This window comes from Onychostoma macrolepis, chromosome 08 (assembly GCF_012432095.1).
Source record: "Onychostoma macrolepis isolate SWU-2019 chromosome 08, ASM1243209v1, whole genome shotgun sequence".
NCBI classification, from domain to species: Eukaryota; Metazoa; Chordata; class Actinopteri; order Cypriniformes; family Cyprinidae; genus Onychostoma; species Onychostoma macrolepis.
In genome coordinates, this window is record NC_081162.1 from 29,060,883 (window position 1) to 29,088,163 (window position 27,281).

The 27,281-nt window shown below is 41.0% G+C and overlaps 2 protein-coding genes across 4 annotated transcripts; both read left to right on the forward strand.

Annotated features, from left to right (window-relative positions):
* Positions 1 to 3,476: 3,476 nt before the first annotated feature.
* Positions 3,477 to 10,234, forward strand: tmed7 (transmembrane p24 trafficking protein 7). Of its 3 annotated transcripts, none has more exons than XM_058784653.1 (4): positions 3,477 to 3,557; positions 3,805 to 3,989; positions 8,357 to 8,602; positions 8,739 to 10,234. In XM_058784653.1, the coding sequence occupies exons 2-4, from the start codon at positions 3,843 to 3,845 to the stop codon at positions 8,973 to 8,975; spliced, it is 630 nt and encodes a 209-aa protein (XP_058640636.1). In that variant the 5' UTR covers positions 3,477 to 3,557; positions 3,805 to 3,842; the 3' UTR covers positions 8,976 to 10,234. The 3 variants fall into 3 exon arrangements, with proteins under 3 accessions (XP_058640636.1, XP_058640637.1, XP_058640634.1); XM_058784654.1 differs by lacking the exon at positions 3,477 to 3,557 and adding an exon at positions 3,564 to 3,713; XM_058784651.1 differs by lacking the exon at positions 3,477 to 3,557 and having other exon boundaries at positions 3,720 to 3,989.
* A 1,957-nt stretch (positions 10,235 to 12,191) lies between these two features.
* fem1c (fem-1 homolog c) lies at positions 12,192 to 26,948 on the forward strand. Its single transcript, XM_058784637.1, has 4 exons — positions 12,192 to 12,613; positions 14,454 to 15,024; positions 18,380 to 19,155; positions 25,267 to 26,948. The coding sequence occupies exons 2-4, from the start codon at positions 14,481 to 14,483 to the stop codon at positions 25,798 to 25,800; spliced, it is 1,854 nt and encodes a 617-aa protein (XP_058640620.1). The 5' UTR covers positions 12,192 to 12,613; positions 14,454 to 14,480; the 3' UTR covers positions 25,801 to 26,948.
* Positions 26,949 to 27,281: the final 333 nt, after the last annotated feature.

Consider the following 27,281-nt stretch of genomic DNA (forward strand, 5'->3'; position numbering starts at 1 on the left):
CACTGATTTGATTGCACAGATACTATTTAAACTAAACTGAGCTAGACAATGACATCTCTGAATTCAATAATGAAATGCCTTTAACTGAAAATTGAGTGTTTAATCTTATCATTATACATTACTGACACTCTATCCTCCAATTTGATACTGTTAAGTGCTTTGACACAATCTGTATTGTAAAAGCGCTATATAAATAAAGGTGACTTGACTTGACTCTGTGTGAGACGCTCGTTCTCAGGGAAGCTGCTAAAGGAAGCTTGATTTGTTGCTAAAAGCTGCTAGATGGCATTGTGACGTCATTATTTAAGACTGTGTCACTAAATCTCAACAATAAAAAATATATTTGATATATATGTTCATTTATATTTGTTTGTAAAATACTATAAATGCATAATATAATATTAAAATATATATAAAATTAAAATTTATTTATTTATTTATATATAATATTTAAAATACATAAAATATTTTAAATGCAACATTGAATTATTGAATACTTACCCTACACATTTTTGTACGATTACAGTTTAATATTTGTATTATTATTATTATTATTATTAGCTAGTAATCTAGTAAACATTCTGAACAATTACAGTTTTAAGCAGTGTATTGGTAGTTATTAGTATGCTACAATCTAAAGTCTGTAAAAATAGGGAACAATCTACTATGTTAATTTAGAGGAATTTTCCATATTGATTTTTCTTGCAATGTAAATTACGCATTGTGTTTAGTGTTTTCAGGTTACAGCAGATAATGGATAATGTCCCGGAAAATTACTAACTTTTCCATTTTTCTACATATATATATATATTTTTACAGTGTACTAACTGATCAACAATCACAGGTGCAAGCTACTAACAAGGTGTATCATAAATGAACAATTATTAAATTATTAAATTGTTGTTATTATTATTATTCAATTGAACAATTTGCAAATAGCAGCTAACTTAATTCACTTGATGTGTGTCCTGCTAGTCATCTTTGGTTTCCTCTTTTAATTTAGATGAAAAAAATGTGTCCCTTTTATTGTTTAAGTCACTTATCAAAAGTTGCAAAAAGTTACCAAATGAATTTTTAAAAGCTACATTTGTTGCTAGGTGCTTTTGGAAGAAAAGGTTGCTAAGTTGGCAGCACTGTAAACGCACATGTTGCTCGAGCTGTTGTTGGAGGTGTGTTTCTGGGGGCAGCAGGCTACGGCTCAGATGCCACATCATCATCATCAGCAGCATCATCAGCAGCATCATCACTGCTCAGGTCTGCCGGATGCTGCTCTCTGCTGGGCGGATGGTCCTTCAGCTCACATGCACACGCTTCGGCTTCATGCTACATTCTACAAACAAAATTAACAATTTTGAAGAAAAAAAAACGGGACGACCAAACAATACATAGCGATTAAAATTCAAAAGAGAGAGAGATAATACATTAAAAATAAATAAATAAATAAATGAGAAGAAAAATAAGCAGATCACATAACAATAAACATAACAATCTTTCCTACAAAACATAAATTAATTAGCCTATTAAATAAAAAATTATACAAAAACACCAAAAAAAAATGTATTAAAAGATTTAATATCGTCTTTAATGTGAGAAAACTGGGGGTAACTTCATAATCTTGCGTTTGTGGTTAACAATTTTAAAACTGCGGAAAAGCCACGTTGACGTTTTGTGACGTAGTTACGCACGTACGTGCAATGACAGGCGTCAAACAACTTCCTGCTTCCGGTTCGCTTTCGAGGTAAGCCGCACTCATCACTATTCATCGTTATTCGCCGTAAAGCCGATGATTTAGAACAGCAAATTGATTTATATTGTCATATTTGCGTTCACGGAGGTGTTTGAACGCGCTGAGCGCGAGCTCGCGTCGCGTGACCGCCGCTTGATCAACATCCGGGTTCGCGTCGCAATATCTGCTGCATATGTTATCATAATCTCTGAACGCTGTGGAGCTGCTGTTTCTGACAGGAATCTGTCTCTCGCCGCAGCTCTGTACAGTGGTGGTTCAGCGGACCTGAGGGAGAACATGTTGGCCTGGTTTGTGCTGCTGTGTGCTCAGCTGATGTTCGGCTGGGTCCGCGCGTCAGAACTCACCTTCGAGCTGCCAGACAACGCCAAGCAGTGCTTCTACGAGGACATCACCATCGGCACCAAGTGCACACTGGAGTTCCAGGTAACATTACACAGAGAGACTGCGTAGAGTTAGAGCAGAGCGACTGTGTAGAGTTAGAGCAGAGCATAGAGTTAGAGCAGAGCGTAGAGTTAGAGCAGAACGACTGCGTAGAGTTAGAGCAGAGATCATAGAGTTAGAGCAGAGCGACTGCGTGAGAGTTAGAGCAGAGCGACTGCGTGAGAGTTAGAGAAGAGCGACTGCGTAGAGTTAGAGCAGAGCATAGAGTTAGAGCAGAGCGACTGCGTAGAGTTAGAGCAGAGCATAGAGTTAGAGAAGAGCGACTGCGTGAGAGTTAGAGAAGAGCGACTGCGTGAGAGTTAGAGCAGAGCATAGAGTTAGAGCAGAACGACTGTGTAGAGTTAGAGCAGAGCATTGTGTTTAGTGTTTTCAGGTTACAGCAGATAATGGATAATGTCCCGGAAAATTACTAACTTTTCCATTTTTCTACATATATATATATATTTTTACAGTGTACTAACTGATCAACAATCACAGGTGCAAGCTACTAACAAGGTGTATCATAAATGAACAATTATTAAATTATTAAATTGTTGTTATTATTATTATTCAATTGAACAATTTGCAAATAGCAGCTAACTTAATTCACTTGATGTGTGTCCTGCTAGTCATCTTTGGTTTCCTCTTTTAATTTAGATGAAAAAAATGTGTCCCTTTTATTGTTTAAGTCACTTATCAAAAGTTGCAAAAAGTTACCAAATGAATTTTTAAAAAAGCTACATTTGTTGCTAGGTGCTTTTGGAAGAAAAGGTTGCTAAGTTGGCAGCACTGTAAACGCACATGTTGCTCGAGCTGTTGTTGGAGGTGTGTTTCTGGGGGCAGCAGGCTACGGCTCAGATGCCACATCATCATCATCAGCAGCATCATCAGCAGCATCATCACTGCTCAGGTCTGCCGGATGCTGCTCTCTGCTGGGCGGATGGTCCTTCAGCTCACATGCACACGCTTCGGCTTCATGCTACATTCTACAAACAAAATTAACAATTTTGAAGAAAAAAAAACGGGACGACCAAACAATACATAGCGATTAAAATTCAAAAGAGAGAGAGATAATACATTAAAAATAAATAAATAAATGAGAAGAAAAATAAGCAGATCACATAACAATAAACATAACAATCTTTCCTACAAAACATAAATTAATTAGCCTATTAAATAAAAAATTATACAAAAACACCAAAAAAAAATTTATTAAAAGATTTAATATCGTCTTTAATGTGAGAAAACTGGGGGTAACTTCATAATCTTGCGTTTGTGGTTAACAATTTTAAAACTGCGGAAAAGCCACGTTGACGTTTTGTGACGTAGTTACGCACGTACGTGCAATGACAGGCGTCAAACAACTTCCTGCTTCCGGTTCGCTTTCGAGGTAAGCCGCACTCATCACTATTCATCGTTATTCGCCGTAAAGCCGATGATTTAGAACAGCAAATTGATTTATATTGTCATATTTGCGTTCACGGAGGTGTTTGAACGCGCTGAGCGCGAGCTCGCGTCGCGTGACCGCCGCTTGATCAACATCCGGGTTCGCGTCGCAATATCTGCTGCATATGTTATCATAATCTCTGAACGCTGTGGAGCTGCTGTTTCTGACAGGAATCTGTCTCTCGCCGCAGCTCTGTACAGTGGTGGTTCAGCGGACCTGAGGGAGAACATGTTGGCCTGGTTTGTGCTGCTGTGTGCTCAGCTGATGTTCGGCTGGGTCCGCGCGTCAGAACTCACCTTCGAGCTGCCAGACAACGCCAAGCAGTGCTTCTACGAGGACATCACCATCGGCACCAAGTGCACACTGGAGTTCCAGGTAACATTACACAGAGCGACTGTGTAGAGTTAGAGCAGAGCATAGAGTTAGAGCAGAGCGACTGCGTAGAGTTAGAGCAGAGCGACTGTGTAGAGTTAGAGCAGAGCATAGAGTTAGAGCAGAGCGTAGAGTTAGAGCAGAACGACTGCGTAGAGTTAGAGCAGAGATCATAGAGTTAGAGCAGAGCGACTGCGTAGAGTTAGAGCAGAGCGACTGCGTAGAATTAGAGCAAAACGACTGCGTAGAGTTAGAGCAGAGCATAGAGTTAGAGCAGAACGACTGCGTAGAGTTAGAGCAGAGCATAGAGTTAGAGAAGAGCGACTGCGTGAGAATTAGAGCAGAACGACTGCGTGAGAGTTAGAGCAGAGCATAGAGTTAGAGCAGAGCGACTGTGTAGAGTTAGAGCAGAGCATAGAGTTATAGAAGAGCGACTGCGTGAGAGTTAGAGCAGAGCATAGAGTTAGAGCAGAGCGACTGCGTAGAGTTAGAGCAGAGCATAGAGTTAGAGCAGAACGACTGCGTAGAGTTAGAGCAGAGCATAGAGTTAGAGCAGAACGACTGTGTAGAGTTAGAGCAGAGCATAGAGCTATAGAAGAACGACTGCGTAGAATTAGAGCAGAACGACTGCGTAGAGTTAGAGCAGAGCATAGAGTTAGAGCTGAGCGTAGAGTTAGAGCTGAGCGTAGAGTTAGAGCAGAACGACTGCGTAGAGTTAGAGCAGAGCATAGAGTTAGAGAAGAGCGACTGCGTAGAATTAGAGCAGAACGACTGCGTAGAGTTAGAGCAGAGCATAGAGTTAGAGCAGAACGACTGTGTAGAGTTAGAGCAGAGCATAGAGTTATAGAAGAACGACTGCGTAGAATTAGAGCAGAACGATCATGAGAGTTAGAGCAGAGCATAGTTATAGAAGAGCGACTGCGAGAGTTAGAGCAGAGCATAGAGTTAGAGCTGAGCGTAGAGTTAGAGCAGAACGACTGCGTGAGAATTAGAGCAGAACGATCATGTAGAATTAGAGCAGAACGACTGCGTAGAGTTAGAACAGAGCATAGTTATAGAAGAGCGACTGCGTAGAGTTAGAGCAGAGCATAGAGTTAGAGCAGAACGACTGTGTAGAGTTAGAGCAGAGCATAGAGTTATAGAAGAGCGATCATGAGAGTTAGAGAAGAGCGACTGAGAGTTAGAGCAGAGCATAGAGTTATAGAAGAGCGACTGCGTAGAGTTAGAGCAGAGCATAGAGTTATAGAAGAGCGACTGCGTAGAGTTAGAGCAGAGCATAGAGTTAGAGAAGAGCGACTGCGTAGAGTTAGAGAAGAGCGACTGCGTAGAGTTAGAGAAGAGCGACTGCGTAGAGTTAGAGAAGAGCGACTGCGTAGAGTTAGAGAAGAGCGACTGCGTAGAGTTAGAGCAGAGATCATAGAGTTAGAGCAGAGCATATAGTTAGAGAAGAGCGACTGCGTAGAGTTAGAGCAGAGCATAGAGTTAGAGCAGAACGACTGCGTAGAGTTAGAGCAGAGCATAGAGTTAGAGCAAACGACTGCGTAGAGTTAGAGCAGAGCATAGAGTTAGAGCAGAGCGACTGCATAGAATTAGAGCAGAACGACTGCGTGAGAGTTAGAGCAGAGCATAGAGTTATAGAAGAGCGACTGCGTGAGAGTTAGAGCAGAGCGACTGCGTGAGAATTAGAGCAGAACGACTGCGAGAGTTAGAGCAGAGCATAGTTATAGAAGAGCGACTGCGTAGAATTAGAGCAGAACGACTGCGTAGAGTTAGAGCAGAGCATAGAGTTATAGAAGAGCGACTGCGTAGAATTAGAGCAGAACGACTGCGTAGAGTTAGAGCAGAGCATAGAGTTAGAGCAGAGCATAGAGTTAGAGCAGAGCACTGTGTAGAGTTAGAGCAGAGCATAGAGTTAGAGAAAAGCGACTGCGTAGAATTAGAGCAGAACGACTGCGAGAGTTAGAGCAGAACGACTATAGAGTTAGAGCAGAACGATCATGTAGAATTAGAGCAGAGCATAGAGTTAGAGCAGAACGACTGCGTAGAGTTAGAGCAGAGCATAGAGTTAGAGCAGAACGACTGCGTAGAGTTAGAGCAGAGCATAGAGTTAGAGCAGAACGACTGCGTAGAGTTAGAGCAGAGCATAGAGTTAGAGCAGAGCGACTGCGAGAGTTAGAGCAGAGCATAGAGTTAGAGCAGAGCGACTGCATAGAATTAGAGCAGAACGACTGCGTAGAGTTAGAGCAGAGCATAGAGTTATAGAAGAGCGACTGCGTAGAGTTAGAGCAGAGCGACTGCGTAGAATTAGAGCAGAACGACTGCGTAGAGTTAGAGCAGAGCATAGTTATAGAAGAGCGACTGCGTGAGAATTAGAGCAGAACGATCATGAGAGTTAGAGCAGAGCATAGAGTTATAGAAGAGCGATCATGAGAATTAGAGCAGAACGACTGCGTAGAGTTAGAGCAGAGCATAGAGTTATAGAAGAGCGACTGCGTGGAATTAGAGCAGAACGACTGCGTAGAGTTAGAGCAGAGCATAGAGTTAGAGAAAAGCGACTGCGTAGAATTAGAGCAGAACGACGGCGTAGAGTTAGAGCAGAACGACTATAGAGTTATAGAAGAGCGACTGCGTAGAATTAGAGCAGAGCATAGAGTTAGAGCAGAACGACTGCGTAGAGTTAGAGCAGAGCATAGAGTTAGAGCAGAACGACTGCGTAGAGTTAGAGCAGAGCATAGAGTTAGAGCAGAACGACTGCGTAGAGTTAGAGCAGAGCGACTGCATAGAATTAGAGCAGAACGATCATGAGAGTTAGAGCAGAGCATAGAGTTAGAGCAGAGCGACTGCATAGAATTAGAGCAGAACGACTGCGTAGAGTTAGAGCAGAGCATAGAGTTATAGAAGAGCGACTGCGTAGAGTTAGAGCAGAGCGACTGCGAGAATTAGAGCAGAACGACTGCGAGAGTTAGAGCAGAGCATAGTTATAGAAGAGCGACTGCGTGAGAATTAGAGCAGAACGACTGCGTGAGAGTTAGAGCAGAGCATAGAGTTATAGAAGAGCGACTGCGTAGAATTAGAGCAGAACGACTGCGTAGAGTTAGAGCAGAGCATAGAGTTATAGAAGAGCGACTGCGTAGAGTTAGAGCAGAGCATAGAGTTAGAGAAAAGCGACTGCGTAGAATTAGAGCAGAACGACGGCGTAGAGTTAGAGCAGAACGACTATAGAGTTATAGAAGAGCGACTGCGTAGAATTAGAGCAGAGCATAGAGTTAGAGCAGAGCACTGTGTAGAGTTAGAGCAGAGCATAGAGTTAGAGCAGAGCACTGCATAGAGTTAGAGCAGAGCATAGAGTTAGAGCAGAACGACTGCGTAGAGTTAGAGCAGAGCACTGTGTAGAGTTAGAGCAGAGCATAGAGTTATAGAAGAGCGATCATGAGAGTTAGAGCAGAACGACTGTGTAGAGTTAGAGCAGAGCACTGTGTAGAGTTAGAGCAGAGCATAGAGTTAGAGTTTCAGCAGATCGGCTGAATTGAGTTATCTATCTACCGTCTATCAGCGGATCCATCTTTGTGGAGATATATTAGGTGTCCGCTTCCAAACGCTCCCGTGTGTTTCTGTGAAGAGATGATCGTTGTAGCCAATCACAGTCATATCTGTTGAGCGCGTGAACACAATGACCAATCAGTGCAGTCGAAGAATCTGCTCAAATGTTAGCAGGAAATGGACGTTTTTACAATCAGTACCGAATGGCGTCGCAGTTGGTACTTTTCACAACACTAGATATGAAGTCTTGTTTTCTGAGAAATTTATCAAAATGAAGTGTTTATGATAAACATGAAAACATATGTCAATTAGGTATAAAAAACTTTTTACTTTGAATGAATTAGATTTTTCTGAGCTCATCTGCAAATATTTGTTCTTGTTTTAATTATAAACTCGTTTCATTTTGATCAATTTCACAGTAAACGTAGTTCACCCAAAAATGAAAATTCTGTCATTAATTACTGACCCTCGTGTCGTTCCAAACCCGTAAGACCTTCGTTCATCTTCAGAACACAAATTAAGATATTTTTTATAAAATCCAATTCTCCTCCTCCGCGTCACCCTGTAGCGCCATTAGATGAACGAAGGTTTGTGAGCGACGTGAGGCTCAGTAATTAATGTCAGAGTTTTGGGTGAAACTATCCCTTTAAATTTACATTTTAAAAACCTGCAGAAATGCAGTCTATCAGAGTTCTGCCGTGTTGTGTGCGTCTCGGTAGCGGTTTCCTCCAGTGTTTGCAGTGTTCATATTTAGAGTTTGCCAGGAAACTCAGAGCAAGTCTGGCGGTTTAGTTCTCGTCTGTGGTTTGACGCGTGGTCTCTTTCCTCAGGTGGTCACCGGCGGTCACTATGACGTGGACTGTCGTCTGGAGGATCCGGACGGGACGGTTCTCTATAAAGAGATGAAGAAGCAGTACGACAGCTTCACCTTCACCGCCTCCAGGAACGGCACCTTCAAGTTCTGCTTCAGCAACGAGTTCTCCACCTTCACGCACAAGACCGTGTACTTCGACTTTCAGGTCGGCGACGACCCTCCGCTTTTCCCCAACGAGAACCGAGTGACGGCTTTAACACAGGTGACGAACTACAGCAAAAGATAGAAATAACAGTCTTAAAACCATTTTCAGCTGCTGATAACACTAGTGCTGTAATGATTGTGGTCACCGCTGTAAGTAAGCTGAGACGGCGTCTAACGCTGCTGCTTCGTTCCAGATGGAATCCGCCTGCGTCTCCATTCACGAGGCCCTGAAGTCCGTGATCGACTATCAGACGCACTTCCGTCTGCGAGAGGCTCAGGGCCGCAGCCGAGCCGAGGATCTGAACACCAGGGTGGCCTTCTGGTCCATCGGGGAGGCCTTCATCCTGCTGGTGGTCAGCATCAGTCAGGTGGTTCTTCTCAGGAGCTTCTTCTCAGACAAGAAAACCACTACAACCCGCGTGGGATCGTAACTGGGTCACCTCCAAGGGTTTTTATACAAATGAGTTACTTAAACAAACTCCTTGAGCTTGTTTTCTTTAGTCCTGTGTGTGATCCTCAGCTCATATCCAGCAGAATATGTCAGCGCTGAAAATTAAACTGCTTTATTTATTTTGTGGCTGTGTGTTGACTCTTTACATGTATGTGAATGTTGAAGGATGTACAGACACTGTAGACCTGCCTGACACACCAGTGCAGTTAATACTCGTCTGATTGTATCATCATCATCATCTTCATCACTCGAGACTTAGTTCAGTTTGAATGCGAGAGAGCTTTATTTGCTTTATGTTGTACAAAACAGGCATCCTTGCTCATGTTTCCTAGTCGTCGTTTTCTTTTCATGATGTTGGTGTAATTGGTGTTTTTTTAAATTTTTTTTTATTAGGTGTTTCTTTTTATTAGCGGTGCATTGATTTCTTGTTTGAATTGGTTAATAAATGTCTGGAGGAAAGTCTCAAAGAATCTTACAGTTCTTTCTTTTTAAGTGCAAATCTTATCAAGTATAATTTATTTTAAGATGCAAGAAGAGAAATGCACTGCACAGTGACTCTGATCAGCTGAGGTGGATTAAAAGGTTTTTTTTGTTTTGTTATATCTCTGAATGCGTATTGACTCCATCCATTCATTCAGATGTGGATCTGTTTGTGCATAAACTATAGCAAAACTCACCGGTTTAAAGGATTGTTTCACGCATTACACTAGCCTAGATTGTAATAGCTCATAAAGCATAACTCTACAGCAGATCTCTTTGCTCTTTAATGCTCAGTCATATGCCAGATTACACTGCACTGAAGCGCTTCTGAAGCGGCATTTAGGTCTTTACACAGACTGTTTAATGCTGCTCAGAGGTGGCATAAATGCATGTATAGTTTTGATACTAGAGCCTGAGCAGTCATAATTTAGCCTGGCTTTGATGTAGAATTGCATCTTTACACTTGAATTCTGAGCAGCCTTAACTCAGCTGTGTAATGCATTTATGTCTCCTAATCAGCATTAAACAAAATGTGTAAAGACACCTAAATGCCGCTTCAGAAGCGTTTTTGTGCTGCCTTTGCAGTGTAAATTTGACATCGGCTGTGTAAAGATAATTATGAGTGTGTACAGGTTTCTTCAATATTGAGTCACTGCTTATGGTCTAAATCACATTCGTTTGCATTTAGCATGAAAGCAAATGTTTTCTTTGTACAGTTCCCACAGTTGTAAGAAAAATAAAGCAGAAACGTGGAATCGATGCATAAATCCATTTTCGTTTTTATAGTACTTTACTGGAATGACTTTGCTTACATACAACACTGGTAAAGCATGCACAAAACAAGTAGTAAGCAGAAAAATGAATATACATTTAATAATTGAGTGAGTTTTCACCTGTGAAAGAAAGTTATGCACACCTGAGTGAGGCTTTCCTGGGATTCTGTGCCTTTTGGACATCACAACACTTAAAAAAATGAGTTCTTGTGTAATCATAATAGGGAGCTGTAAAACATGTGAAAAATTATTTTGGTATATAAATATATGGTATATGCAACCTTAGGTATATAAATTCAAGCAATTATGAGCTAAATTAAATGAGAAAGAGGACCAAAAATGTCCACCCTGTTAGGGACAAATGAACAACAATTCTAAATATTTATGAATACATAAAATGTAATATTTAAAATTTTAAAAGTTTATATACACAACTTCAACTTAAACATCAATTGCTGCCACTATCACTATGTACACTAAATGTGTCCAGCCTCTTAGGTTTTAACAGGGTGGACATTTTGACCTAAAATCAGCCATTACAGTAAGTACAGCAAAAATGCTAACACAGGTCTGTCAAACAAAAAATGTAATGTTTTTTTTTTTAATGGTACTTTTACAAATAAGAATTTCCATTTACTTCTTTCATATTCCCCTTAACAGGGTGGACATGTTGAAGTTGACCACATCAGACTGGAAAGATAAAATAAGCAAAAACAGACAATTAACAAAACAGAGGCCCTCACTCACCTTCCCCAGTTATTTTCCCTTCAAGCTAATTATGTCAGCTGTTTGATTAGATATAAATTCCCCTTTTCCAACTTTCATTTAAAGGGCCAGTAGTCGAATATAACAGGGTGGACAATATTATCAGAATCAGAATGAGCTTTATTGCCAGGTATGTTTGCACATACGAGGAATCTGCTTTAGTGACAGAAGCTCCACAGTGTGACAGAATAACAGCGACAGGACACAGATAATAAAAAGAATAATATACAAAATAGACAATTATGTATATACAGGTATGATATGTTCAAATTTGAAATGTAAATAAGTGTGTTAAATAAATAAATGTATAATAGTGTTGTGTGTTCCACATTATTGTCAAGTGTTCATGAGATGGATTGCCTGAGGGACAAGCTAAAAATGTTTATTATTCTTTTTTTGTGTGAATTTAATACTTGCAAAGTATATATATACATTAATTAAAGAAAACTATCTCTGATATACCAAACAAGGTGAAAAATCTAAAAAAATAAAAATCACTCATATTTAGTGCAGGGAACATAGGAAAAATTGTGATATTTGGTGTAAAATGCTGTAAAATGTTTAGAATTATATATATATATATATATATATATATATATATATAAACTTAAATATGCTTAAAGTTCACAATGTGTTTTTTTTTATTATTTTTTTTTTTTTTACATCAAATACAACTTTAAAATTGATGTTGTTGAAATATTAAGGCAATAATATCACGATCTTTACTGGGGACACAAAAGGCACTGAATCCCAGGAATCACTCTTTTACTTCCAGCCCTTGTTAACAATTATATATAACTTATAAATGATTAAATACAAAATCATTAGTAGTTATTAAGACTGATGTGGTTTGGAATTGGTAAAATGTGCTTGGAAAAAAAATATGAGCAGAACATCAACACGCACTGTACAGTAGTACAGTGTTACAGTATGCGCTGCTCTCTCTGGCCTCTAGCGGGCGCTGTTAGCGAACACCGATATTGCAGTGAACAGTCACATCTGAGGAAGATTAATATTTAACAACTCGATTATTTCTGTGAATCGGTTTCTCAAAGCTCACTGAGGAGTAAAACACCGGACTCCTTCATCAATCCCCGAGAATCGCTCCGTTCGCTCCTCACGCGCCCGCGTTATTAAAAGCGCTCGCGTCGTGACTCTTTTCGTTTACCTTTAAATGGAAAACGTTTGACGACGCCGTGATTGGTTCGCCTGGCTGTCAATCACCCGCGAAAGGGGCGGAACCTTCGGGCCGCTGTTACCGACGGGAAAATCAGCAGCGGAGCAGCGTTCGTCAAGATCTGAACGACAGAACCGAGAAATGGACTTAAAAGCAGAATAATGTCGGATTCGTGAGGCTCTGGAGTTCGTGGAACACCGATCGAGTGTGTTTAATGAGGAGGACCTCGATGTTACAGGAAGCGGGGGAGGGAAGAGCCGCAGCGACGCGCTATTTTTATCGTTAACGTATATATTATTTGGACTCGGTATGAGCTAAAGTAACGTTACCTTCGCAGTCTGTGTGCCTGTGGACCTGTCGTTCAACGCGAATAAACGGCCGTTAACGGACACGATCGCGACCGTGAGGGACCCAGCGCGAGCGGTGAGTGCGGCCTTCGGTCTGAAGCGCTAATTAACGACAGAAAACGACACGATAACGATTCCCATCCCGGGTCTCTCTGTGGCAGGAGAGAATACTGCTTAAACTGTGTTGTTTGAGGTGAAAATCTTCCGTGAAACGCCTGTGCTGGGTGTCAACAGATAATGAGCACTGCACTTATAATAATAATAATAATAATTCAGTGTTTGATAGTGATCGGACAAATATCTGTACATGTAATGCCTCTAAACTGTACGACTGATCGTCATTATAATGAATATACAGTAGGCTAATTGATTATATACAAAGCTGTGCTAGTTTCATGTTTCTGATCACGTGATAAAGTCATATACACTCCACCAATATTTCATATCCGTTTATGGGTTATCCGCTGTAGGTGGTGTAGGAATAACACACACAAACTTACCTGGATCAAGCTAAATATTACAGAAAATCCTGAACGTCACTCATCAGGGGTTAGTTGCGTAATCTTAACTAAGACTGGGTCTGAAGAACTAGTTTGACTAACTAGCAGTGAACTTTTCAGATTCAAAATAGATCTTTTTATGACTGGATGACTAACTTTTAGGACTAGGCTCAGCAGTTTATGCAATAGTTCGCCGGTTTGATTGCTCACTAACTTCACCTGACGCATAAACACCTTCAAAGAAGAGTTCAGGATTAATTGTGTCATCGTTTACTCATGTGTGGCTTTTCTTCAGTGCTGGATACTGAGGAATATCTTGCTCGAGATGCCATAACTGTGATGACTTGTGCAAGATACCCCTGTCTTCTGAAGTCATATGACGGCTCCACACGCAAGCTGGAGATCTTCTTAGTTTGTGTGACTTGTTGAATGTCAGGATGTTGCTTAAAAACTGAGCTCTTGAAGACCGTCAGTCGTGCGGATTTGGAAAGACATGACGGAACCATTCACAAAAACAGTTGAATAGGGATGTGACGATTCACGGAAGTGATTTCACAATATGTTTTTCTCACATTTATATAAAAAAAGAGATTTGAGACACATTATAAATAAAAAGGTTTCTTAGACAAAATGCGGCACATTTCTTTGTGAAATTGAAATATGTCAATTAACTAAACTGAAATTTTAAAACTATTCCCAAATCAGCTGAAAAAGTAATACAAAACGATTAGAGCACTAGTATTATCAGCAGCTAAACATGGTTTTAAGTCAGTTATTTCTATCTTCTGCTGGAGTGTGTCGGGAGGAAATATCAGTTTACATTTCCAAACATTCATTTAGCCATTAATTGTAATAATCCAGTGATATTTGTCTGATCTGATCATCATCATCTGTCTGGAGTGACATGAAGAACCAGAACAAACTGAGACTAAATCCAGAAGAACTGAGTCTCTGCTTCAAGAAACCTCCTGAGAAACTCTGCTCGAGTGGACAAAAGCTGCTTTAAACACACAACAAATGTTGATTTAGTTTAGTTCATAGAAGTTGATTAATCAAGAAAATCTATTCATGACATTATTTTTGACAGGATTTTTACACAAGTGCCTAAATCTTTTGCAGGAGGTTTCTTGAAGCAGAGACACAGTTCTTCTGGATTTAGTCTCAGTTTGCTCTGTTTCTTCATGTCGCTCCAGACAGACTGAAGATGATCAGATCACATCTCTGTGTGGAGCACAAACATCTCACCTAAACTTTCTGACGACATATAAACCCTCAGTTATATCACGATTCGTTTAACATCTCAACCAACTTGATTCGTCACATTTTTATCGATTTCTCAGGCTGCATCTCTACACTGGAAGCTTGTATTGAAAGCATGAGGGAGTATGTGTCTGATCTCGTTGTTGTTGTTTGTAGGACGGAGCCGCGGGGCAACCCTATGCCATGGATTTAAAAACTGCTGTTTTCAACGCCGCCCGAGACGGCAAACTGAGGCTCCTCCAGAAACTCTTAGAGAACAAGAGCGATCACGACGTCATGAAACTCATGGCGGAGAAGACCAACGGAGCGACGCCGCTGCTCATGGCCGCGCGGTACGGGCATCTGGAGCTGGTGGAGTACCTGATCGAGTGCTGCTGCGCTTCTGTGGAGGTCGGCGGCTCGGTGAACTTCGACGGGGAGATCATCGAGGGAGCGCCGCCGCTGTGGGCCGCCTCGGCCGCCGGACACCTGAAGGTCGTGCAGTCTCTGCTGGGTCACGGCGCCTCTGTGAACAACACGACTCTTACAAACTCTACTCCGCTGAGAGCCGCGTGCTTCGACGGACACTTGGATATAGTCAAATACCTGGTGGAGCACAAAGCGGATCTGGAAGTGGCCAACAGGCACGGACACACCTGCCTCATGATATCCTGCTATAAAGGACACAAGGAGATCGCGCAGTACCTGCTGGAGAAAGGAGCCGATGTCAACCGGAAAAGCGTGAAAGGTGAGACCTGCAGCGCTCCGCATTCGGTCTAGAGATGCTGTCATCGCTTTAGTTAAAGGCAGGGCAGGTGATTTGGTTCAAAAACACTTTTTGTAATGCTGATTGAAAGTGTCTTCACATCCTGATAGCAATCACTAATTTAAGTGCTGTATTTACATGTTTATATTGTCTGTGGGAGGCGTAGGACCATAAAATGTTTGACCGCACAGACACGATGCATCATCATCATCCGTTTCATTGCACATTCTTACAGTGAATGCTGTTTTATTTTACATTTGATTATTCAGTTTCTACAGGCTGTTAACTGAATACTTTAGACTTGCATTAAAAAAGGTTTTTGGTTATGTGGCCCAATCGTGATTACAATATTGACCAAAATATTCGTGATTATGATTTTTGTCATAATCGAGCAGCCCTAGATTTAACTGCGGAAAATCCTGCCGCGCCACAGAGTGCCATTCACATGGTTTTCCATTAAATGACATTATATTTTTCCCAAATCGCTGTTAATGTACATAATGACTTCACTCTAGGCTGTAAAATTGTGTGCATTTTTCAGTGAAACGTTTTGTCTGTATGTTTTGTATAGAGCTGTAATATAGATTGCGCTTTCTCTTTCCGTTTGCACTGAACTTCAAACTCATCTGTGCTGCTTTGTTCGTTTTAGAAAGGGAACTTTTTACCGTTTGGTGATTAAATTAACTGTTTTAGACCGCGGCTTGAATTGAACGTGACGTGTCCGGTGTGTGTGTGTGTGTGTCCCAGTGTGTGACTGCCATATTTTGTGTGTTCTAGAATAGAAGCAGTTAAAGTGTGAGAGTATAAATACAATATTCATATGTATGTAATTTCAATGCTATGGCCTTTGTGTAGATATTTAAAGATGGCCATGACTGTTGAAATGAAATGGTAATACTTTATAAGACTCCATTTGTAACATTAAGATTAATGAAAGCTGTAGAAGTATTGTTCCATGTTAGAGTGTGTCAATTCAACATTTACTACTAATACATTTTTTTTTAAAGGGGGCATAACACACAGTTTCAACCAATCTCATGTTAATCTTGAGTGCCTGTAGAGTAGTACTGCATCCTTCATATCTCCAAAAAGTCTTTAGTTTTATCATATTTATAAGAGAAAGATACAGCTTTACGATTCTCTCCGGAAAAAAAATATCTGTATTTTGGGATATCGCAAAATAAAATGCTGGATGGAAACAGCAAGATATGCATAAATTCTAAAAATACTCAATTGAGCTGGATAAATTTTTTTTTGTCCCATACCAAAACGTGCATAAACTACGATGGAAACAGTCACGGAAGAAATTCCTCGATGCGCATCAACAAAGTCATGTGACTTTTTGCATGATAGGACGCCATAACTGGACTAACCAGCGCACCGATCGCATCGCACAGCGTCTGAAATGTTGTTTTGGTCGTTAGAAAACGCCTGAGCCAAAGTCTGTCGTCAGAGTGGTTCGGTAAAATGACCTCCCAGAACTGATTTCACGACTGAGTTTCCAAACAGCAGGCTTTGCCTCAGAAAGCGAGATAACATGACTGTGTTTGTGTTTCATCTGCGTGCTCTGTGGTGGAAGTAATTTAATACATACTATAAAACGGTTAGTTCCAGTCCTCGATTCTGATTGGTCAGCAGCCGTTTTATTCACGATACAGCATATACTTCTCCTAGTGCAGTAAATTACCTTTTTCTTTGAGATATTTGGTGCCATTTTATCAGGAAGTTATGATTTTGTTCTTTTCGTTTTGCTGGATGGAAACGTTATTCACAAATGTTTTACTTGATATTCCTATTTTACACGCAACAAGTTAAATTCGCAGATTTGGATGGAAACATAGCTAGTGTAATCCTTCACAATCAATTGGGAAGTTCGTGAACGTTGGCAATTTTATGTTGTACTGTCCAAATTAGGGATGTGGTGGTGTTTCATCCATTCTCTGAATGACCTGCTGTTGTCAGACTGACCGTGTGGATTTCATGAACATTTAGGCCTATTGATTCTTAGTATTGCTTGTTTTATTTAGACTTTATAAGTCAAGTCAAGTCACCTTTATTTATATAGCGCTTTTATCAATACAGATTGTGTCAAAGCACTTAACAGTATCAAATTGGAGGATAGAGTGTCAGTAATGTATAATGATAAGATTAAACACTCAATTTTCAGTTAAAGGCATTTCATTATTGAATTCAGAGATGTCATTGTCCAGCTCAGTTTAGTTTAAATAGTATCTGTGCAATCATGTAGACGATAATCGCTAGAAATGAAGTGTCCCCAACTGAGCAAGCCAGAGGCGACAGGGTCGACAAGGTCCTCACTATAATGTCATTGTGATTTGCTTATTTCTTTGGTTCTGTGGGTCTTTTAAGAATGGCTTTTGCATCAACATGAAATTGTATTTCTACAGCGCTTTCTACAAAACAGATTGGGTCAAAGCAGCTTCACAGAGATCAAGAGGAATCAATAATGGAAACTCAGCTGGGTTTCAGTTCAGATTCTGCTGTAAAGCAGCTCTAAAAGACAATAGAGTCATTATTCAGATCAGGCTAGTTCACGGTTGATTCAGTTCAGATCAATAGTGTGAATTTCATAGAATTTTGAAGCAAGTTCTGTGAGAAGCAGCAGTGTTGACAACAGAATTGTGAAAATGATGAGCATTTCAGATTCTAAACGCCTCTGGTTTGGTTCCGCAAGTGCTGCACAAATAAATATACAGCCAAAACAAAATTTATTCTAACACCTTCAACATTTCTCACATTATCTCAGTTTATTCTCTATAGTTTAGAAAATGGTAATAAAATGACAAGAACTAAGAGTTAAACTGTGTCAGAACAAATTGATCTTGATGATGTCAGATAACTTTGATAGAAAGGTATTTAATGAATTGGGTTGAAAAGCTGTCAGCTATTAAATTTAAGAACACAATTAGATAAAAACAATTTATCTCAACCAATTACCAAGCAATGCTTCATTTTGTTCAGTCTGTGTGTAAAAAAAGGTCGCATTAGTAATTAAAGAAAAAACACAAAGCAAAACATGGTCACAGGTCAAAATGTCTGAATAATTTTTGATCCCAAATTTTTATCAGTTTTCCACTGTATGAAGAATTTTTTGGGAATATGTCGCAATTTTCGTTATTTTGCTGTCCTCACTTACATAAATGAACTATAGTGTCCTGCACCCACTAGTAAAAAAATATGAAAAATTATATCTGGTGTCTGAATAATTTTTGGTTTGACTGTATTTTAGCGCAGCTTCTGTTTATCGTCAGTATGTCTGTCATATTCATCAACGCATCTCTGACGACTCGTGTTCTGTGTGCTCTTTGTCTCGAAGGTAACACGGCTTTACACGACTGCGCTGAGTCCGGGAGCCTGGAGATCATGAGGATGCTCCTGAAGTATGGCGCCACCATGGAGAAGGACGGCTACGGGATGACGCCGCTGCTCTCCGCCAGCGTGACGGGCCACACCAACATCGTGGACTTCCTCACGCAGCACCCTCAGACGGGCAGAACGGAGCGCATCAACGCTCTGGAGCTGCTGGGGGCCACGTTCGTGGATAAAAAGAGAGACCTGCTGGGAGCGCTGAAGTACTGGAAGAGAGCCATGGATCTGCGGCACAGTGACTCCAACCACGTGCTCCTGAAGGACGAGCCCAAGCAGCTGGTGCCGGCCTACGACTACAGCAAGGAGGTGAACTCGTTTGAGGAGCTGGATGGCCTGATCGCTGACCCTGACGACATGCGCATGCAAGCGCTGCTGATCCGAGAGCGCATCCTCGGCCCCTCGCACCCGGACACGTCCTACTACATCCGCTACCGAGGGGCCGTCTACGCAGACTCGGGCAACTTCGAGCGCTGCATCAAGCTGTGGAAGTACGCTCTAGACATGCAGCAGAGCAACCTGGACCCGCTCAGCCCCATGACGGCCAGCAGCCTGCTGTCCTTCGCCGAGCTCTTCTCCTTCATGCTGCAGGACCGAGCCAAGGGTCTGCTGGGCACCTCTGTGTCCTTCCAGGAGCTGATGGAGATCCTCAGCAAGAGCGTGCTGGAGATCGAGCGCGCCATCAAGCAGCCGCGGCCCGGCCCCGATCCGGCGCAGCTCAGCAAGGTGTTTTATTCTCTTGTTTTTCTCTGCTCGCTTGCATGAAAGTCCTTAAGTGTTTTGACTTAAGGGTGTCCCTAAGAGGAAAAAATTCCCTGAGGCTGGTGATACAAGGGGCAACTTTTTTTGAGCAGTGTTGCTTGTAGTGGTGCAACAGATCACGAAACTCACGGATCGGATCATACTATGGATTTTGAGTGACGGATCGGATCATTTTTCGGATCAGCAAAAAAAAGTTTGCTTTTCATTAATTACTAAAGCTTACTTTAAGTACTTCTGTACCCCAGCAGAAACTAGCTTAACTACTGAAGTCAGTAATAAAACAAGAACAATTACACAAATTACAAGCATAGATGAACAGCCTACAACATAAAATTATAAATAAAGACAGTAACAGTAGTGTTCAGGTGCAGAAATGTAAAAATGAAGTGTAAAACAACACAATAATGCTTACTGCATAAGTTAAATACAGATGATTAGCAGACAGAAGCAGGTATTATAGGCTGCTGTCTCTTTAAGACTAAATGCACGGACCTAATACTGACCCACATCTGGTTTCTCAGCTGTATACGTTAACTTAAGACATAACCAACTGTGTTTACCAGAATACTTGCCAAAATGGGTATTTTAACATAACTTTGTGTGTATGTATCCATCCGCTGAGGCGTTGTCTGAAACACACCTCTCTCTCTCTCTCTCTTTCTGCGTGTGTGTGCGGCAGCGGCTGAGCAAAGAAAACAGTGTGCGAGTCCCTATTCAACTTCAGCAAGACAAAACACGTGCAAATGATAAACTTTCACTCTATGACGGTTAAACTTAACAGTTAATCCACGAATCGCATGCGTGCCGAACCGTGGGGACTGGTCTACAATCCGTTGCACCCCTAGTTGCTTGAGCACTTTCCCACTGAGAGTCTGGATACTTAAGATTGGTCATGGGCCCTGTGTATCACCTGGGGCCAGCTGCATCAACTTAGCCACCATGTTAAGACTGTGTCTCAAGTAGTTTGACCAACTAGCAGTTGCCAAGGGGTAATCCGTCTTACTTTTCCAATACAAATAAGACCAATCTACCATTTCATAACTGAATTAAAAAAGTTATGACCAGTCTTGAAGAAGACAAATAGGTGACTAACTTTTTAAGACTAGTCTAAATATTGTTAGTTGTCTGGCAACATTGTTCAAAAAGTTTCCCCGTGTATCATCAGCCTGAGGCAAGGGATTTCATTAAGACTCATTCAAGTTTTTGAGCAATGTTGCCGGGCAACTTTTTTTGAGCAGTGTTGCTTGGATACGTTCTCACTGAAAATAGGTAACACATTTCTATCTGGATACTTAAGAGTGGTCATAGGCCCTGTGTATCACCTGTTTGCAAATTGACTGTAACATTAACCAAAGTTGCCTGGCAATATTGCTCAAAAAGTTTCCCTGTGTATCATCAGCCTAACTCCACGCGACGCGATAAAAGGTATCTTTTCCATGTTAATCAGAGGTTTTGTCCTAACTAGCCGCAACAAGCAAAATTTCTATTTTAGGAACGGTTTCTATTTCCGCGACGTCGCGGCAGGAACAACAACATTCAAACTATATGACCGTAGATAATCTCAGGTAATTATGTGCTTTATTCAAAGTTAAGCGTGTCTGATGTGAGTTTGAATGTCATTTTGCGTGACCTTATAGCATACTGAAAGCAACAACAGATTTACTTTACCTCAGATCTTGAAAATAAATATAAGCAAATATATACGTTTAAAACTGGGAACTCTGTGCGAACCAGTGTTCTCCATAACAAAGATGGTATCAGTCACTCAGTATGTACATTTAATCATTTTAAAAAGTTTAATATTTATGAATTAAATTATGAATTTATCCATTTCGTTGCGAGTGCAGTGTGCTTCTAGAGAGGCTCCGCCCACACTTCTGATTGGCTGTGATATTTGAGTGATTTTGTCGCGTCTGGTGTGGACACATTGCTTGTCGCCAGAATCTTGTCGCGTCGCGTGTAGTTAGGGCACAAAGTTCTTAACTGTCACACTTACTTAAGTGTTTATCCACCTTTTTCTTCAACGCGGAAGTAAGCCTATGGGTGAGACTTCCGGTTCATTAGCCGCTATAGGTAAATAACGAGGAGAATAACAACGTGCAGTAAACGGTAAAACTGTTTGCACTACAAACCAGTGTGTTCATAATTAAGATAATACATTAAAATAATATAAGATACACTAATTTTCAATATAAAGCAGCAAAACGAACTGTTTTGTACAGCTACAAATAGCTGGATGCGGATGAGACCGGAAGCTAGACCCATAAAATTTACAAATGGCCGCGCCCATTTTTACGTCAAGAAAAAGGTGGATACTAATGCTGCGTCCCAATTCGCCTACTTATACTATGCCTTAAAAGTATGTACTCTTTTTGTGAAGAAAAAGTACATACTTTTGAGTATGTAGCAGAATAGTAGGCAAGCTTTGGGACATACTACTTCGTCATAGCTGCGTCTTTAACGGACGATCTGTTGCTTAGTTACGTGCATCCTGTCACTGTTTAAACTGCCGTCAATCGTCTTGTCACAGTTAACATCATCCACATTTCATTTAATTTGATTTCCTACCGTATTGGAGAGAAATACAGAAGCACATCGTGGGTCTTTCATGTCAGAGCTCTGCTCATGTGTTTGCATAATGATGCATTTCAAAGTTAATGACCAAACGTGTCATTATAAAAGTTAATAAGTGTTTCACTCTAATTTCTGGTAACATACGGCAATGGGCGCCGTGGTTACTATAGTTACTACATCTCACAATAAACAGAACATAACAAAACAACCACAGTTGTAATAATATATTTGCGTAATGGAGAATACCAAGTTTTACTGACGGTGAAACTAATACTCTCTTAATAATTGCGTATCGAAATGGGCTCGATTTTAATGATCATTAAAACGGCACTTATTGCAATCATTAAAATTACACTGGTTCTATACGATGATTTTGCGAGCTCAGAGTGTTTTCTGATGACTAGTGGTTGAGCGTATCGTAGTTGATCCGAACGGACCAGGCCCCGCGGTTCGGCACGCATGTGATCCACGGATTAATTGCAAAATTTAACAATAATAGAGTGAAAGTTTATCAATTGTACGTGTTTACACACGCAAGTGATTTTAAACCATTCCAGCAAAAGAAAAGGTGAAAGGGAACTCGATTCGTTACTCGCGCGCTGTTTTCTACGTTCACAGACACACACATGAAGCGCGTAACACCGAACTGAACCTTCTTTTCGTATCTATCTATTCAAATCAGTTATGACAAAATACCAATCTCGACAATCATTCTGGTAAATGCAGTCAATTATGTCTTAAGTGAAAGAGAACAAACTGAGAAAAGAAATCGGATGTGATCCGTGCATCAGGTCTTAAAGGGGCAGCAGCCTATAAATACCAAAATACCAAACAACAAAACACGTTTTTGACAAAGATGAATCAAATTTAATTTATACAGTGAACACTATGCAGTGTTATTTTACACTTAATTATTCCATTTCTATACCTGAATACTACCGACCTTATTTTATTTGTAACATTGTTCTGTTGTATTTATCTGTGCTTGTAATTTGTGTATTTGTTCTTATTTTTATTAGCTGTAGAGTTTTTGCTGTGGTATCGAAGTAGTACTTAGCTTTGAGTAATGGAAAGCAAAGATACATTTATATATATATATATTTATTTATTTTTTTTTTTTTTTTTTTCTTTCTAATCCGAACAAAACTATCTGATCCGTGGTTCAACAACCGTAATATGATCCGAACCGTGAGATTTGTGATCCGTTGAACCGCTGCTGATGACTCAGAGAGGGTGTGATCTCAACAGGTTTGTGTTCGCTCGTTTCTCTGTTGGACTGTCTGCAATCTTTAGTGAAGTCTGAAATGAAGAATGAAATGAACTCCTTTTATTTTCTTACGTGTTACTGTAAATGGTTCATCTGTGTATTTTATTCTGATCAGTTATTTTTAATCGTCCTGATGTGACTCATCATTCAGATCCGCCTTCGTTCTGATGTTCACAATCAACAAGCGCTGGATGTAATCACGTCTGCCCTACATTATTATTTTCTAGTTTGATATCTGCTTAGATTGAAACAGGGTTCCCACGGGTCCTTGAAATCCTTGAAAGTTTGTGAATCTGATTTAAAATTTTCAAGGCTCTGGAAAGTTTTTGAAAATAAACAAACATAGATACAGGTCCTTGAAAATTCCATATTATTCCCTCCGGTCCGCTAATGTGTTATTTCGCCAACACTTTGTGGCCTATGCATACTAGCTTGCTTGATTTACGTTAGTTATGCACATTTATGCGTTACGTTAAATGTTTCCTATGTGAGGTACTTTGTGGTGTTTGTTGCCATGACGTTCACACGCACACGAAACTACTAAGATGCTACCTCAACGTTTCACAGACACACCGTGAAACACTGCAAAAATAGGCTCTCAGAATTAAACTGCTGGTTTCGTCTGGCCAGAGATGGGTGATATCTTATCGTTTGCGATATAAAAAATTCTCCCACGATGAGAATAAAGGTCCTTGCACACCGAGTCTGAAATTTTCATATGTGTTTTTTTGTACTCGTCTTCCTTTCCTATCAAAATGCTTGCTACGGATGAGAAAACACAGAAAATCGAACCTGGTCCGTTTTTTTGTTTTGTTTTGTTTTTTAACAACGGATGAAAGTTTCGGAGGCAGTGTGTAAACGTGATTGACAACATATGTTCGTATTTATTTTTTAGCATGCGAAAATTTCGGACGAGAATTTCAGACTCCGTGTGCAATGACCTTTAGTCTTCCCGCGATAATGATAGTCTAGTTCTGTGTGCGACCGTGCGGAGTGACATGGCGGAAGGCGAACGTGAAATTGAGGAGTTTATCGCTAAATGAGGAGCTACTTCTTCAATCTGGAACTGGTTTGGTCGGCTGTACAGTGCGACCAAAAAATCAGTCTGAGCCTTGAATAAATGTACTACATTAGCACGTGTGCAATACAGTTGTGCATGTGCATGAGCCTGTTTACAAACCTGTCGTCCAACAAAGATATCATTTATTGACGTACTTTTTCTCCAAATTAACTTTTTAACATAAGTCGAGTGTTTGAAATAACTTTTTGTGATCAGATGTGGTTTCATATCACAGAATGAGGCAGAAATGAAAGGCTATGTCGATCCTTATAAAAATACCCAGGATTCCTTGAACAGTTACACCATATATTGTTGCAATATGTGACCCTGGACTACAAAACCAGTCATGAGGGTCAGTTTTTAAAATGGGATTTATACATCGATACAGCATTTATACAATCTTTCCATTGATGTATGGTTTGTCTGAGATACAACTATTTAAAAATCTGGAATCTGAGGGTGCAAAAAAATCGAAATATTGAGAAAATCAGCTTTAAAGTTGTTCGAATTAAGCTCTTAGCAATGCATATTACTAATCAAACATTAAGTTTTGATATATTTATGGTATGAAATTTACAAAATATCTTCATGGAACATGATCTTAATATCCTAATGATTTTTGGCATAAAAGAAAAATGGATAATTTTGACGCATACAATGTATTGTTGGCTATTGCTACAAATATAGCTGTGCTGCTTATGACTGCTTTTGTGCTGCAGGGTCACATATGTTTATTGTCTTCGAGTTTCCTCCGTTAAAATTTCTCTCTCTGCGTTTTATTCAGTGAAAATCCATATTAGGGATTTCATGAAGTGTTGTACTTCTGCGACGCATATGTGGAGTTTCTGTGCAAGAGCGCCCTCCGGCTTCCAGTATGAATTAAACAGTCATTACATTACGTGTGTACTCGGTTATGCTCACAACACCCTGTTTTGGGTAAAAAGAGATTACTTTTCTCTAAAGAAACAGGATTCCCTGAATTATTCTCATTGATATCATTATTGCAATAAATACCAGAAATGATCATATCGTCCATCCCTAAACAGCAGAGTATTCCGACACTATTTCCTCATTTAATACCGTAAAGCTGCTCTGACACGATCTGCATTGTAAAAAGCGCTCTATAAATAATAGTGACTCGACTAACACTGTTCTGAACCGTTGTGATCGGCAGGTGCTGTCCATCATCCTGCACCTCATCTGTCTGCTGGAGAAAGTGCCGTGCACCGTGGAGCAGGACCACTTCAAGAAAGAGACCATCTACAAGTTCCTGAAGCTGCAGGCCTGCGGGAAGAACGGCTTCAGTCCGCTGCACCTGGCGGTGGACCGGAACACCACCTGCGTGGGACGATACCCCGTCTGCAAGTTCCCCTCCTTCCAGGTCACGTCTATCCTGCTGGAGTGCGGCGCGGACGTGAACTGCCGCGACGAGGACGATAACAGCCCTCTGCATGTGGCCGCGTCCAACAACCACCCCGACATCATGAACCTGCTGATCTCCTGCGGCACGCACTTCGACAGCACCAACTCCCTCAAGCAGACGGCCTGCGACCTGCTGGACCAGAAGGAGCTGGCCAAGAACCTGATCCAGCCCATCAACCACACCACGCTGCAGTGTCTAGCGGCGCGCGCCATCGTCAAACACGGCCTGGCGTACCGCGGGAACATCCCCGAGCGGCTGGAGGCCTTCGTGCTGCTGCACAGATAGTGCTTCGCTCGGAGCCCTGCTGCGTTTCTTCATCGCCTTTGCTTTCTCTATGCAGAGACGGTCGGAGCGGGTGGGTTCGCTTCTCTCCAGTGGACTGGACTGCTGTCATATCTGCCCTCCAGCGTGAGCGAGCATTAGGGCGATAAATCGATATGGATTCTGAGATCTTCTGAATGCATGGTGATTCTCTCTGGAATGGATTGAGTTTATATTTTAACAGCAGATGGCGCTCTACTCTAGTGTTTATCCGCACACTCAAATACTGATGAAGAAGAGCGCTGAAGAGCACTTGTGTGTTCGGCTGAGTCTGTAATCTCACCTCGGCTCAGAATGCTTTTATGACGCCAGATTAATGTAAACACACCCTTGTGATTCGCTTCAACCTTTTCCAATCTTATGCATGATTATTTTAGGTTGGAGTGTGTAAGGATTTGGAAGCGAGCAGAGTACGTCTGATTCTGGAGCGTGCAGCGCCACCTGCTGCTCAAAACTACGCTCAGAATCCACTCCAGAAAGAATCACGACGCATTCAGAAAATCTCAGAATCGATGCTGAATCATTTCTCGATTCACGATGCTTCGGTTTATTTTCCAGCCCTAGCGAGCATTAGGATGTGCTTGATGTTTGCCGATACCATAAGTGCTTTTATTCTTCCTATGCACAGGCTGTAATATGGGACTGTTCTGTGTTACTGGATTGTGCCACGTGTTCATGCAACTGCCTGTTTATTTGTCATCTTTTCCTCTCCGTCTCTGATCCGGTGGAATGGCCTGCTCGAGGAAACGCGTCTCTAGTGAATGTTTAATCTTTGAACCCAAACCAAACCTCCCGATTGTTAATGCGGTTTACCGTCAGACACACGAACCAGTGCCCAGATTAACAGACCTGAGTTTGTGATGATGATGATGATGATGATGATGGGATCTTCAGCTCTGTGTAGTTTAAGTTCAGCTTTAGCTACATTTGTGCTGTTTGAACTCAAGGGCTTTCGATTCTCTTACAGGCACAATACACTAGTAAATAAAACAAATGTACAGTCAAAAGGACTTGCACTTTATTGCAGTGAAATTTGATATTCATATTATGATAGCATACAGCTTGTTGATGTCCTTAGAGCATAATTGACAATAAACCTCTGTTGCACTTCAGCGTTTGTCTGTGTTTCCTTGCGCAGGTGTGAAGGGGGTTTCTCTGAGATCACTTCTCTTGTCTTTGTGCTGTTTTACGGCGAGTCATTAGCTGTCCTCATCAGTGTTTTTGTGTGGAAACACCAGTAAAATCACGTCTGATGAGCTCAAACACGTTCAGGCGCTCTTTAGAGAAAACCCTGCAACGATTCAGTGACTCTACGAAGCTTCTTTCTATTGTTTGTGTGTAAACTGCTGTGATAAATGACACTTGTGTTGATAGCTGGCGTCTTATTCCTGTTTTCCTGGTTCTGTGTGACGCTCGGAGTGTTTTCTGATGACTCAGAGAGGGTG

What these genes read in the sequence shown, in the direction of transcription:
- tmed7 (XM_058784653.1), top strand. Translation starts at nt 3,843, where the DNA reads ATGTTGGCCTGGTTTGTGCTGCTGTGTGCTCAGCTGATGTTCGGCTGG. An exon ending in AGTGCACACTGGAGTTCCAG is followed by an intron (nt 3,990 to 8,356) that starts GTAACATTACAC and finishes CTCTTTCCTCAG; the next exon opens with GTGGTCACCGGCGGTCACTA. An exon ending in GAGTGACGGCTTTAACACAG is followed by an intron (nt 8,603 to 8,738) that starts GTGACGAACTAC and finishes GCTTCGTTCCAG; the next exon opens with ATGGAATCCGCCTGCGTCTC.
- fem1c (XM_058784637.1), top strand. Translation starts at nt 14,481, where the DNA reads ATGGATTTAAAAACTGCTGTTTTCAACGCCGCCCGAGACGGCAAACTG. An exon ending in CAACCGGAAAAGCGTGAAAG is followed by an intron (nt 15,025 to 18,379) that starts GTGAGACCTGCA and finishes TTTGTCTCGAAG; the next exon opens with GTAACACGGCTTTACACGAC. An exon ending in ATCCGGCGCAGCTCAGCAAG is followed by an intron (nt 19,156 to 25,266) that starts GTGTTTTATTCT and finishes TGTGATCGGCAG; the next exon opens with GTGCTGTCCATCATCCTGCA.